Below are 15,049 nucleotides of genomic sequence, written 5' to 3'. Positions count from 1 at the left end.
TTGCATGCGGGTGGCTCGTTCGAATCCGAGATGTGGCGTGTAAGCCGGACGATAGCTCGCCGTTGCGCGTGTGTCTGGTTGCTCGGTTTTCTTCTTTTTTTCCGGGCATTCGTATTGGCAATGCCCCTTCGCCTTGCATGAGGCCTCACTGCGGCACTGTTGATGGGTATGATTTTTTACCGCATTTACCTTTTTACCGCAATTATGGCATGTGTCGGGATCTCGGCGTTTCGCACTGTTGTTAGCCACTGTTTTTTCCCAGCTCATGACACTCTTGGTTATGTTTCGCATCCTGTCGAGGAAGGTTTCGACCAAACACGCGTCCACAGAGAGAGCGACCACTTTCAACGAGTTTATGGTTATTCCATTCGCCAGAAGATTAATCGAGTCCGTAATCGAGAGTTCCAAATCGCTCATCAGTGCGAGTTTGTCCATCGCGTACTGATCGAATGTCTTTTTACCGCATTTCCACGTACGCAATTCTATTCTTTGCATCACGCGGTGGAACGGCACTTTCCGGTCGAATATTTTTTCCAAATCTTGCCGAAGCGCCAACCATGATTCTAGTGCGGCGCCCCTTTGATAGTCGTACCATTTCTTCGCGGATTTGGTCAACCGGCTCGAAGCCGCGAGCAACACCACCCTGTCGGTCGCCGCGTGCACTTGGGCGACCTTCTCGACGCGTCGGATCCATGTGCAGACGTTGTCGTCCTCGGACCCGGCAAATTCCGGGATTTGCGAGACCAGCCATTTAATCGAGTTGCCGGACGGGAGTGTGTCCTTGGCGTGATCTTGGCGTGTCATTCGTCCGAATAATTGGCGTCGGGATTATTTGCGGTATAGGCGGGGCCTGTCCTGGCCATCGAGTATCCGTCGAGTCGTTTCGTGCCATGGCCGATGGCCTGTCGGCCCGCGCACCCAGCGACTGGACGAGTAACGCGAACTGCTGTTGCTGACGCTAGATGAAGAGCGTTTGCTGCTGCTGCATCTCCTGCTGCTTGGTAAAGAGATCGGCCGTGATCGTCGCCAGGAACTGTTTCAGTTCCTCCAGCAAGGCAGGTGGTCCTATTGCGCCCGGTGTGGGCGCCGGGGTTTCAGGTTCCCCTGTGTCTTCGGGATCGAGTCCTGTCAGGTCCGAGTCGAGATTTGATCGTGTTTCCTCCCCTCCGTGAGCGAGGATAAGGTCGATGAGTTCGACTCTTTCTACAGGCACTTTCACTTGGTCAGCGAGTCCAGCACGGGCGGCTCTCTTCTGAAGCGCCTCCGTCGAGAGTTTTAAAAGCTTCACATGATCCATAATTCACTTGTAACCGTGAATCCTGTGTTCCAATTGGCTACGGATAGCCGCGGGATTCAGGGTTCGGGCGGCGGGCTCGAATAAGTGAGAAGACGGTGTGTTCGGTTTAATACTATGATTTATTATATAGAACAACTCCTACGCTAATATGTACAATGCCCTAAGCTACTATATACAATGTGTGGTCTCGTAATGCAAGATGTTCGTGTGTCGCGTGCTGGCGACTATGTCGCGGCATGCGCTCGTGTGCCTGCGCGTGATCGTGCGGTGTCCTAATTGGCTATGGCGGCGGTGCGTATGATTGGTGTCGGTGTGGTGCCTCGGTTGGCTACGGCAACGTGCGTGCCGGTCGGTCGGCGCGGCGATTGGCGGCGGTTGCGGTGGTACGTTGTGGCCTTAAGGCCTGACGCTAGCGGCGCTGTGATTCGCGGTGGCCAGCCTGGCCGTCGGTGTAGCGCAGGGTTGGGTAATATGCGCGTCAGAGAGCTATTATGCACAACTCTCGCATAATACGCATAATACGCATAAAATGCAGAAAACGCGCAGAATACGCAGAAAACGCAGAAAATCTATGAGATACCCATTCTAACCCTAAGGCCTGGGGCACACGCTTTCCATAAGATGTAACAGTAACGTTTTGACGCATTGAATTGGGCGACCGTAACCGTAACTGGCTAAATCGAGTATGTGATTGGTCAAAACCTTACTGTTAAGTCTTACGGAAAGCGTGTGCCACCCTTTGAGTATATACATGGAGGAGGATTTTGCTATGGTTTCATGTAGACTGAAAGTGTGTTCAAGATCTGTGCGAGAGAGAAAGGTATATCATGATACTCGCTTTCTCTGCGCATGCGTTAATATCATTATCTGCACCGCAGTTTCAACACTTCTTGTGCACTTCTTGTGCATTTTTGTACTTATTTACGAATTGTATGTGTGTGTGAAACATACAATGCCAGCCTTTGTACATATAGCGTTTGACGCATGCGCAGAGAGAGCAAGTATCATGATATATACATTTCTCTCTCGCACAGATCTTGGACACACTTTCAGTGCTGGTATTCCTCCTTCACGTATATATACTCAAAGGTGCCACCAGTCTTACAATTCTACTGGTCACTGACGCTCATGCTCATCGTGCTTGAATTAATTTCATTAATACATCTGCCCAGCAAACACAAAGTTACATGTAACGTGCTTGTTAGTTGTAATTTCCCACTCAACAATGTAATTGCAATATAACACGTGTGTTATATTACAATTACATTGTTGAGTGGGAAATTACAACTATCAGGTACGTTACATGTAACTTGGTGTTTGGTGGGTGCATATTAGGCGTAGTCTACAATAACCTTGTATTGCACAATTCGCAAATTGAAAAATATTTTCTATTTTCTTTAATTCTGATAAACCGACCTTTATTGTAATAATCATGAGAAGGTCTTCCTCCTATAGTTGACATTTTCACTAAAAAACCATAAGTTTTTTTTGTTGATCGTTATAACGGTTATCCTTGCAGGCACCCTAATAGATTTTCTACCTAAATAGGTGTTTTATGCAGCAAAAAACCTCGCTTCGTTATCTGCGCAGATTACTTAGTTTTCTGCGCATACATTTCTGCACATAAAACGTGAGGTATTATGCGTACCCAACCCTGGTGTAGCGGCGCGTGAATCGGCGCGGTCGTCGGCGCGGTGCCCGGTATTAGCTGTTCGACGCATCAGCTGATCGGTCGATGCTATCGTCACAGTATACAGTAGCGCAACTCTCTTTAATATGTGAAGCCAATACAACGCGCATGCGCAAGTTGAGACCCTTCATAATGTTTCAAATGTTTAGAAATTGACAGCAATTCTATAGCTTGCATATCGGTACTATCTGAAAAGTTATTTTATATATTATAAAATATATGATATTTATATAAAATGAAATAAAATTAAAACAATAAAGTGAAGTGAAGTGTAGTGAGTGAAAGAAATGAAGTGTAAAGCGTAAAAGTGATGTGAATTAAGTGAAGTGAAGTAAAAGGAAAGTGACATTTATATAGCACAGATTTTTATTTCTCTTGCAGAAAACACTTTGATCTTAGCTCTGTTTCAGGTTCAAGAAAAAAACAGAATTTAGCAAGAAAATGAGTGGACAAAATATTAAAAAGTGTTCAATAAGAGGTTGTCCTGGAAATCTGAAACTGGAAAGAAGACATGTATTTAGATTCCCAAAGGAACATGACAGATACCGTATTTTGTTATAAAAAATATGTTTATATTCATTTATGTTTATTTATGTATTTTTTTATGTTTTATATATATATGTAAAGTTATATATATATTTTTTAATGTTTATGTTTTTATGTTCCGTTGCGCGAATTTCTTACTCAATTTGCGCTTATCGCAGTCGCGAATCGATAGAGTGAATCAGAAAAGGCAGTCGTTTTGTCTTCTTGCTTGCGAGGGAAGACTCATTCGGGGAAGATTCGATTTCTTTCGCGGGGCTCAAATCCAAATTGGAGTTGCGATTCGGGGAAAGTGAGCTCGCGCAAAACTTTTACTTACAATTTGCTAATTGAAAGCAGAACGCGGGCGAAGATTTTGCGACATTGGGCGCGGATCTAGAGCGGCTTTCGCAGAAAGCATATGCTTTTATGTTTTTATGTTTATATTTATTATTATATTTTTTATATAAATTTTTATATTTAATAAATTCTTATAACAGATGGTTGCAATGGATACGATCTAGTGGACGACTGGATTTGGAAGAAAAAGGTCCCGAATATTCTTCTAAAAATTGTCGATTGTGTTCACTACATTTTGAGGAAAAATGGTTCAAAATTAGTAACAGAAGAATTCTTCTTTATCTTAATGCCGTTCCTATAAGATTTGGAAAAGATTTAGAATCATTTTCAAAAATGTAATGTTATTTTATTCACTTTAGATTATTATCTCACACACACACACACACACACACACACACGCGCGCGCGCACAACACCTTTAGCTTACTTTTTAGTTACTTTTAAATGTCAAGTTATGTAAGTATCCAGGCAGAACACATATCTAAACTTAGAATATAAGATGTTAAAAATATTACTTTAAGATCTTTTAAATATACGATGTATTACTGATTTAATAATACATTACATTATTTGTAATATTTTTGCAGTAAAGTAGAAGAAAGTAGAACAGATACAGAAGCAGAAAAAGACAAAGAAATTGAAGAAACAATACAACAGCAAACATGTTCTGCAACAGAAAAAGAAAATAGAAAAGGAACTGATAAAAAAAATATTAATATAGAAAAGGAAATAATGGATGTCTGTAATAAAGGAAAGAAGATGGATGTTAAGAAGATGGATGTTTGTAAGATGTAAGTCAACAAAAAGTTCATACATTTTTATTTTTTATATGTTTATTTCTTTAATTGGTATATATTATAATAGATATATAATAGATAATATTTTATGTTTATTTAGAATACCAAGTACAACAATGCTAAAACCAACGATGACATCGAAGAAAAAAAACAGCCCTACAAAAAAACAGCTACGTACAACCATAAAGAAGTTGAGATTAAAACATAAAATTTTTCAGCAAAAACTGCGACGTTTTCAAAAAAGAAAAGACAGAACGATCACCACCAAAGGTCAAGAACATGTAAAAGAAAAGGTACAGAGTGAAGAATTAAAAATTTTAAAAACATTCGGGAATAAGTGGTTACCAGAAAAATTTAGTATGTTATTGTCAGTACAAATAGATGCGCAAACAAAAAGCAAACGTGATATACGATACAGTAATAAATTTAAAAAATTTGCTCTGTCTATGTATTTTTTAAGTTCGCGAAATTATAAAGAATTAAAAAAATCATTTACATTACCTTCTGTGCGTACTTTACATTCTTTTACATATAATTGAAATGTTGAACCCGGTATTAATATAAAAATTTTTGAAGCCTTAAAAATAAAATAAAATTTGTTACCATTAATAAAACGACATTGTATTTTGTGCGCGGACGAAATGAGCTTAAAATCTCATTTATTTTACAATGTCTCACGAGATGAAATAATAGGATTTCAAGATGTTGGTGATAAAAAATTACCAATACCTGCAAAAAGTGCGTTTGTTCTTATGGCACGCAGCATTGCAGATAATTGGAAAGTTCCACTTTGTTATTGTTTTGTAGCCACTGCTTGTACAAGCGACACGTTGAAAATTATTATTTTTGATGCAATAATGAAACTACAAGAATGTGGTGCTACTGTGCATGCATTAGTTACGGATATGGGTTCTAATTTCTTGCAATTATCGCGTGAGTTAGGGATATCAAATGAAAATTCTACATTTGTTGTTAATGAACAAAATATATTGTATATTTTTGACACTCCCTATTTAATTAAAGCAACACGTAATAATTTGTTAAAATATGATTTAAAATTTAATGATAAGTTTGCATCATGGTCTCATATTGTACAATTTTATTCAAAAGATAAAAAACAATGGATTAAAGCAGCTCCTAAGTTATCTCCAATTCACATTGAACCCACTAATTTTGCAAAAATGAAAGTTAAATATGCCGTACAAGTTTTTAGTAATCATGTAGCTGCAGGTATGTGACACACCTCCCCTCGGGGTAACGAGCGGCCCCAAATGACCTTTCCCGGTCGGGCCATTCGGCCCTTGTGACTGACGAAGAACGTCACGTCACAATATGTACAAATTACAAATTATTAATTATAACAGCTATATATACATGCAAGAAAGAAACAAAAATTAAAGGTGTAAAATATTCCACATTTTTCTATTTTTCTGGTCAACATTTTTACGTGCTTTATTATGTTGTAAAAGTGCATAATAAATGCGCATGCGAAAAAACAACTTAACAAGAAATTCTTTAGGAAAGTTAGGACATGGTGATTGAAAATTAATATTTTTTATAAAAGAAAGTAAATAAGCACCAATATTTTTTTTATAACAATTACTTTCAAAATTTTTAATAAATATTTCATCTAATTTATGTATGTATAAACAAAATTGATTACTCGGAATATTTAAAGCTCCAAAAAGTTCTCCATTTTCAGACCCATAATCGCGGAATGAACAATATAAAGTAGTGTCATCTAAAATTTAAGTTGTTTCATTCATATAATCTGTACATATTTCACATGAATGTATTGCTAAACATCGTTTTATTAAAAAATCGCAAACGTATTTAAACGCGTTTTGTTCTGGCAGGTCAATAGAACAATAATCATGTGTAGGAACATCTAAAATTTTATATGTGAGTGGTATATTAAAGTCGGAATCTGTAAAATGAAGATTTGATGTTTCCATAAGATTTAATATTTCATCAGAATCTGAAGCACAATTTTTAGTTTCACAATTTTCTAATAATTTAATGCTAAATAGTTTTTTGAAAGCGCGTGCAAACTGTATAGGAGTTGGATTAACGGAATAATCGCCTTGTTGCCGAATAGAACCAAAAAAATTTTCAAGGCAATCCTGATTTATTCTACGAGTTTGTAGATATAGAAAGTTAAAAGTTTTCAATATTTCCCACAATTGTATAATACTGTTAATAGTGACCTGCCAGCATTCAAAACATTTAATTTTTATATTTTTATTTTTATTAATAATTCTTATATTTTTTAAAAAATGTAACATTTCTTGTAAAAATTCCAATTGTTTCGTATTACCAATAAAAACTTTCCTGTATTCTTTTGCAGTGACTGTAAAAGATGAATTTAAAATATCAAACAATTTATCGAAACGATCAATAAATTCTACTGTTCCAATTGCTTCAGATGAAAGACAACCTACAGACATTAGTGTACACCAGTGTTGCAAAAATTTAATTCCTTTTTAGACTTAATTCACAAATAATTAAAAATTCCGAAAGGGCTTGTGAATTAAAAGTGAGTTTAATTCATAATTCCGAAAAGGCTCGTGAATTAAAAGTAAGTTTAATTCACGATTCCGAAAGGGCTTATGAATTAAAAGTGAGTTTAATTCACGATTCCGAAAAGGCTTGCGAATTAAAAGTGAGTTTAATTCACGATTCCGAAAGGGCTTATGAATTAAAAGTGAATTTAATTCACGATTCCGAAAAGGCTTGTGAATTAAAAGTGAGTTTAATTCACAATTCTGAAAGGGCTTGTGAATTTAGTTTGAAACAAGTCCAGATGATTGGATTCGAAAACAATGAATTAATTCACAGATGATTGATTTAAGTCCCGTGCGAGAAATGAATTTATGTTTATGAATTTTTATTATTTATGAGTCATTTTTATTCTCCATATGTTCTTAAAAAATAAAAACAGCTATTGCTGCAAATTTGCCTTTGTTACATATGTTCAACACATCTTTAAATCTTATTTCTAAATCATTTGTTGCATATATCTTTTGAAGAGTATTATACAAGGAATTCCATCTTGTAACGGTGGGTCTTTGAATGCCGAATTCTAAAATTTTATCCAAATTTTCTCTTTTTTTAGGAGATTTTAGAAGCTTCCATAAAGCTTGGCATTTATTCATAACGTCATCATGTATGGTTTTTACACTTAGAACATTATTTATCGCTTTTCCTGCATCTACTGAAGCAATGAGATTAAGAATGTGGCTAGCACATCGAAAATGACTTGGCAATGATTGATAATCATTAATAGGAAAATCACAATCATACACAGAAAAAAAATGTAATACAGCCAATAACATATGTGATTGCGGGCTGCCAACTACATAAAATACTCAATACAATAATATTTTATATTAATGCAAGTACAATGTTGATACTGCAATAGCATATATTATTGTATTGAGTATATTTTTAATTGGCAGCCCGCAATAACATATCTTATTGAATATATTACTTTTTTTTTCAGTGTATACTTTATTTTCCTCCTCCAACATTTCTTCGTTATCGAAATTAGAGTTGATATCGATAGGAACCTCACGATCAATTTCTATTTCTTTTTCTTCGTTGTTTTCATCAACTAAAAATTAAAAAATAAAGAAAATAAGATAACAGAAATTTTTTTCTATCAAAGTAAGAGAAAAATGTTAGAACCGCGCCTTGTTATTTTTATTTATACATACGTAAGCTGCTTTTCGAATCGCCTCTTGTATTTCATTAACTTGGTTATTATATAAAATTTATATACGTTATAAATTTATTACATTACAAAGTTGCGAGAAAATTGAATAATTTATATTATAAATTATTCAATTTCTTCGCAACTTTGTAACGTGACATGTGTTTCAATGGTTGATCACTGTTTTTAATCTCAAAATCTGAAAAAATTATGTATAATAAATTGGAAATACAAGATAAAACTCTACTAATAAAAAAAGTTCTAATCATAAATGCATATTCACGATTGCACGCTAATTTATCATCAAAAATTTTGCGAAAAGTTGGTTTTTCAACAGTTTGAAGAGCAAGTTGACCATCTAAAATGAAAGCAGTGACAGTTCAACAGTTCGATCTGCAGATGCTGAACTAATATTTTCGTTCACATGTTCGTAAACATTTCGTTCACAACTGCTAACGCTTTCAAGATTTGTTATTGTTATACCCGGGAAACGGATTTTAATTCCTTTTCTTGTCAGTCACCGAGTTACAGTGATGAGAGCTAGATCGTTTGCTTAAATTTGCTGTAAATATTTGACGTGATCATCAGAACGCTTTTGTTTATTAAAGATTTGATTTTTTAAGTATTACAGTGTTAAATTAAAGTGTTAAAAAAAGTTGCTAAATACCTGGGAATAAGATTACATTTGAAAAGTGATTCAAAGAGGTAAATTTGTTATACTTTTACAAGTAACAAGATACGTGTATGAAGTTTTGATGAACTGAATACTTGTATGTATATATATCTTGTATGAAAAAATCTATGTAAAATATCCATAAATGAATCGTTTTTTAATTTCTTACTCAGAAATTTTTAGCTTTAAATTCTAGAAGGTTATTATATTATACACAAATAATTTATCAACTCTTAATTTTTTTACGAATATGTACAGAAAATCTTATATATTTTTAAAGTCCTTATAGATTCAAATTAATCATGAATTGTGAGGATTCAATTGAAAATGCATATGCTAATTTTATTAATTGGCAAGTTGATAGCAGTTCAGATGAAGATCCAAATAATTCAGAAAAATCTTCAAAACAAAAATTAAATACTTTCACCGATCAGATACATGATCCTACACGCAGCAATGATAGTTCACAAACCGAACATGTGAACGAAAATATTAGTTCAGCATCTGCAGATCGCAGTACCGATAATACCGATTTGGAAAATACGGCCATTCCTGATACACAACAATCAAGTCAACTTATGGATGACGATGACGATGAACGAGTATTATCTGCAGAAGATAAAGAGCTCATTGATGCTTGTAATAAAACTCCTTATCTGGATGGTCGCTTTTTTAAAGTTGTTGTTGAAAATTCCCAAAAAGATGGACCAATTAGTGGAAAATGCGCTTATTGTAATAGTGTTATAACAGGAAACTTAAAAGTATCATCAAATTTCTTACGTCACTTGAAGGTAAATAATATTGATAAATATCGAATTTATGAAAGTAAAAAAAAACAATATTTTTGTATGCCGTTTTCTGAAATTTTAAATGATCTAAATCTCATTACGAATACAAACATTAAAATTATATAAAATAAATTTAAATATTATATCTGTAAATAATTATTTACTGAATTATTAATAAATGAAGTTGATCAATCAGACGGCGCACGGCCGGTGTATGCAGAAGCGTAGCGTGCCATATGGCTCCACGGGCTTTCCACGCGCTTATCACATGTTCCCTTACTTAAAACTTTATTTTTATTTTTTATATTAATAAATAACTAAATAAATTAATAAATTTAAATTAATAAATAAATAGAGAAATAAATAACTAAAAAATCTAATAAGTAAATAAATAAAAATAAATACAATTAAAAATTATTTCAATTCCTTATTATTTTTTATTTTTAGTTCTTAATTATTTATTTGTGTATTTATTTAATTATTTAGAATATTTATTTGATTCAACTACTTAATTCTCATAGTTGACTTAGCAGCAATAGACAAAATTAACTACGGAGAGTGTGTTATACAAAAGTATAAAAAAGATTGTTGATAAAAAGTATTAAAATAAATTGTTAGTAAACAATTTGTTTAAACAATTAAGTAATAATCTAAGCCAAAATGGTAAAGAAACTTTTAGTTTAAAATTTTACTCTTTTTCATTCTGTAAAATAAGAATTATTCATTCTGGGACACCCTAGTATCTCAAAATAAATCTTAATACAATAAAAGCATGAAAGAAAAAATTAAAGGTAATTTTAAGCATAAGCCCAAACGTCTACACATAATTATATTAATTTTGTAGCGTAAGCATCCTGATGAACACACGGAATATGAAGAGTACAAAAAATCAAAGAAATTAAAGACTGATGAGAATCGAGTTATTCGGCGAGTAACTTGCCGTTTTTCTCAGAAACAATTTGCAGATAATGTCACTGCTTTCATTTTAGATGGTCAACTTGCTCTTCAAACTGTTGAAAAACCAACTTTTCGCAAAATTTTTGATGGTAAATTAACGTGCAATCGTGAATATGCATTTATGATTAGAACTTTTTTCATTAGTCGAGTTTCATCTTGTATTTCCAATTTATTATACATAATTTTTTTAGATTTTGAGATTAAAAACGGTGATCTACCATTAAAACACATGTCACGTTACGAAGTTGCGAAAAAATTAGATAATTTATATAATAACCAAGTTAATGAAATACAAGAGGCGATTCGAAAAGCAGCTTACGTATGTACAACAGCTGATGTTTGGGCGAGTTCCAAAAGAAGATTCTTAGGTGTTACAGCTCATTGGGTAAAAGTCTATTCATTCATAATTTTATATAATAAATGCTAAAGGTTTTATTAACAAACATATTCAATTATAGATCGATCAAAAGACGCTAGAAAGGAAGTCAGCGGCTTTAGCGTGTAAAAGATTTTCAGGCACGCATTCATTTCAAAATATTGCTGAATTGTTGGCAGAAATTCATTCAAGTTTTAATTTAAATCAAAATAAAATTACTGCCACCGTTACAGATAATGGTTCTAATTTTGTCAAGGCCTTTGCAGAATTTGGTATTCGAGATGCTGATTGTTTATTACAAGGTATATAAAGTATCTTTGCTCTTTTAATGGAATACAACTTTTTAGTAGAGAATAATGCATCGTTTTGAATATTACCAAGATTATAAGATAATACATTTGTTAGTCATGCCTAATTTACAAAGTCTACCTATACAAATTAATTTTGCTTGTGTAGAAGTTTATACTTTCCTTATAAAGTTCATACTTTTCTTATAAATGACAAGGCGCGGCTCTAACATTTTCCTCTTACTTTGATAGAAAGAAATTTCTGTTATCTTATTTTCTTTATTTTTTAATTTTTAGTTGATGAAAACAACGAAGAAAAAGAAATAGAAATTGATCGTGAGGTTCCTATCGATATCAACTCTGATTTCGATAACGAAGAAATGTTGGAGGAAGAAAATAAAGTATATGATTGTGATTTTCCTATTAATGATTATCAATCATTGCCAAGTCATTTTCGATGTGCTAGCCACACTCTTAATCTCATTGCTTCAGTAGATGCAGGAAAAGCGATAAATAATGTTCTAAGTGTAAAAACCATACATGATGACGTTATGAATAAATGCCAAGCTTTATGGAAGCTTCTAAAATCTCCTAAAAAAAGAGAAAATTTGGATAGAATTTTAGAATTCGGCCTTCAAAGGCCCATCGTTACAAGATGGAATTCTTTGTACAATGCTGTCCAAAAGATATATGCAATAAAAGACAAACTAAAACATGAAAATATAAAAACTATGATGATGCCAATAAAACCTTTCAAAAATAGGCATTTTGCATATATCGAAGAGTATTTGCTATGGTGCAAACCATTAGCAACCGCAATTGATATTTTACAAGGAGATGAATACTGCCACTACGGATATCTCTTACCATCATTGCTAATTATTAGAAAAAGCTGGAAAAAATTACTGGAAGGTCAAAACATTCCTACAAGTAAACCAATAGTGGAGATTCTAATAAATGATTTAGAAAGAAGATTTAGAGATGTGTTAAACATTGACAATAAAGGCGAATTTGCAGCAATAGCTGCATTCACACATTCAAGATTTAAGACAAATTGGATGTCCGCTTTGAGTAATACAGTACAACTCAAAGTGAAAGACTTAATTAAAAAGCTTATAATAGAGAAAGAGCCATCAACTTCAATAACGCAGAAGAAATCGGATGACTATTTTGACTTCGATAACGACAGCAGTTTCCTTGAAACAAATTTTATACCGCAAGGAGAAAAAGAAAATGAATTATTGAGATTCTTTCAACATGAATCAACAGAGCTAAAAATTTTGCAGGATTTTAAAGAAGTTAAAAAAGTATTTTTAAAATACAACACAGCTTTGCCATCCTCTGCGCCAGTAGAAAGACTTTTTTCGTTTGCAACTTTACAAAATTTGCCAAAATTCAATAGAATAAGCGATTCGCAATTCGAAAAACGGGTTTTATATAAAGTTAATGCAACGAAAAAGTATTTGTAAATATATATAAAATGTTTCTAAATTTAATTTTGTTTAGATTTTTGTTGTACAATTTATTTATATTATTTATATTTATTTATTTATATCTATTTATTTATATTTATTTATTTATATTATTTATATTTATTTATTTATATTATTTATATTTATTTATTTATATTATTTATATTTATTTATTTATATTATTTATATTTATTTATATTATTTATATTTATTTATTTATATTATTTATATTTATTTATATTTATATTTATTTATTTATATTAACAATATATTTATAAGTGATGGTAATATATTGCAGTTGGTTAAAAAGAATCGCTATTTATATTTATATTTATTTTATTTATATTTATATTTATTTATTTGTGTTTATATTAAATTATTATTTATATTATTTGTATTTATTATTATATTATATTATAAAAATTTATAAATATAAATTCATTCCTCGCACGGGACTTAAATCAATCATCTGTGAATTAATTCATTGTTTTCCAATCCAATCATCTGGACTTGTTTCAAACTAAATTCACAAGCTCTTTCAGAATTGTGAATTAAACTCACTTTTAATTCACAAGCCTTTTCGGAATCGTGAATTAAATTCACTTTTAATTCATAAGCCCTTTCAGAATTATTAATTAAATTCACTTTTAATTTAAAAGCCCTTTCAGAATTATTAATTAAATTCACTTTTAATTCATAAGCCCTTTCGGAATCGTGAATTAAACTCACTTTTAATTCGCAAGCCTTTTCGGAATCGTGAATTAAACTCACTTTTAATTCATAAGCCCTTTCGGAATCGTGAATTAAACTTACTTTTAATTCACGAGCCTTTTCGGAATTATGAATTAAACTCACTTTTAATTCACAAGCCCTTTCGGAATTTTTAATTATTTGTGAATTAAGTCTAAAAAGGAATTAAATTTTTGCAACACTGGTGTACACTAATGTCTGTAGGTTGTCTTTCATCTGAAGCAATTGGAACAGTAGAATTTATTGATCGTTTCGATAAATTGTTTGATATTTTAAATTCATCTTTTACAGTCACTGCAAAAGAATACAGGAAAGTTTTTATTGGTAATACGAAACAATTGGAATTTTTACAAGAAATGTTACATTTTTTAAAAAATATAAGAATTATTAATAAAAATAAAAATATAAAAATTAAATGTTTTGAATGCTGGCAGGTCACTATTAACAGTATTATACAATTGTGGGAAATATTGAAAACTTTTAACTTTCTATATCTACAAACTCGTAGAATAAATCAGGATTGCCTTGAAAATTTTTTTGGTTCTATTCGGCAACAAGGCGATTATTCCGTTAATCCAACTCCTATACAGTTTGCACGCGCTTTCAAAAAACTATTTAGCATTAAATTATTAGAAAATTGTGAAACTAAAAATTGTGCTTCAGATTCTGATGAAATATTAAATCTTATGGAAACATCAAATCTTCATTTTACAGATTCCGACTTTAATATACCACTCACATATAAAATTTTAGATGTTCCTACACATGATTATTGTTCTATTGACCTGCCAGAACAAAACGCGTTTAAATACGTTTGCGATTTTTTAATAAAACGATGTTTAGCAATACATTCATGTGAAATATGTACAGATTATATGAATGAAACAACTTAAATTTTAGATGACACTACTTTATATTGTTCATTCCGCGATTATGGGTCTGAAAATGGAGAACTTTTTGGAGCTTTAAATATTCCGAGTAATCAATTTTGTTTATACATACATAAATTAGATGAAATATTTATTAAAAATTTTGAAAGTAATTGTTATAAAAAAAATATTGGTGCTTATTTACTTTCTTTTATAAAAAATATTAATTTTCAATCACCATGTCCTAACTTTCCTAAAGAATTTCTTGTTAAGTTGTTTTTTCGCATGCGCATTTATTATGCACTTTTACAACATAATAAAGCACGTAAAAATGTTGACCAGAAAAATAGAAAAATGTGGAATATTTTACACCTTTAATTTTTGTTTCTTTCTTGCATGTATATATAGCTGTTATAATTAATAATTTGTAATTTGTACATATTGTGACGTGACGTTCTTCGTCAGTCACAAGGGCCGAATGGCCCGACCGGGAAAGGTCA

At 32.2% G+C, this 15,049-nt stretch overlaps 1 protein-coding gene across 2 annotated transcripts; it reads left to right on the top strand.

The window, feature by feature from the left end:
• The first annotated feature begins 2,557 nt into the window (after positions 1 to 2,557).
• Positions 2,558 to 8,269, top strand: LOC118645817. 2 transcript variants are annotated; one of them, XR_004963424.1, is made up of 3 exons: positions 2,558 to 3,534; positions 4,010 to 4,659; positions 4,766 to 8,269. XR_004963424.1 is itself a non-coding variant. In XM_036287541.1 (3 exons), exons 1-3 carry the CDS (start codon positions 3,939 to 3,941, stop codon positions 5,202 to 5,204), a joined length of 909 nt encoding a protein of 302 aa, XP_036143434.1. In that variant the 5' UTR covers positions 2,558 to 3,938; the 3' UTR covers positions 5,205 to 8,269. The 2 variants fall into 2 exon arrangements, 1 of the variants encoding a protein (XP_036143434.1); XM_036287541.1 differs by having other exon boundaries at positions 2,558 to 4,204; positions 4,456 to 4,659.
• Positions 8,270 to 15,049: the final 6,780 nt, after the last annotated feature.

This window comes from Monomorium pharaonis, chromosome 5 (genome assembly GCF_013373865.1).
Source record: "Monomorium pharaonis isolate MP-MQ-018 chromosome 5, ASM1337386v2, whole genome shotgun sequence".
Lineage (NCBI taxonomy): Eukaryota > Metazoa > Arthropoda > Insecta > Hymenoptera > Formicidae > Monomorium > Monomorium pharaonis.
Note: the sequence above shows the minus strand (reverse complement) of the source record. Positions and strands in the feature narration are given on the sequence as shown.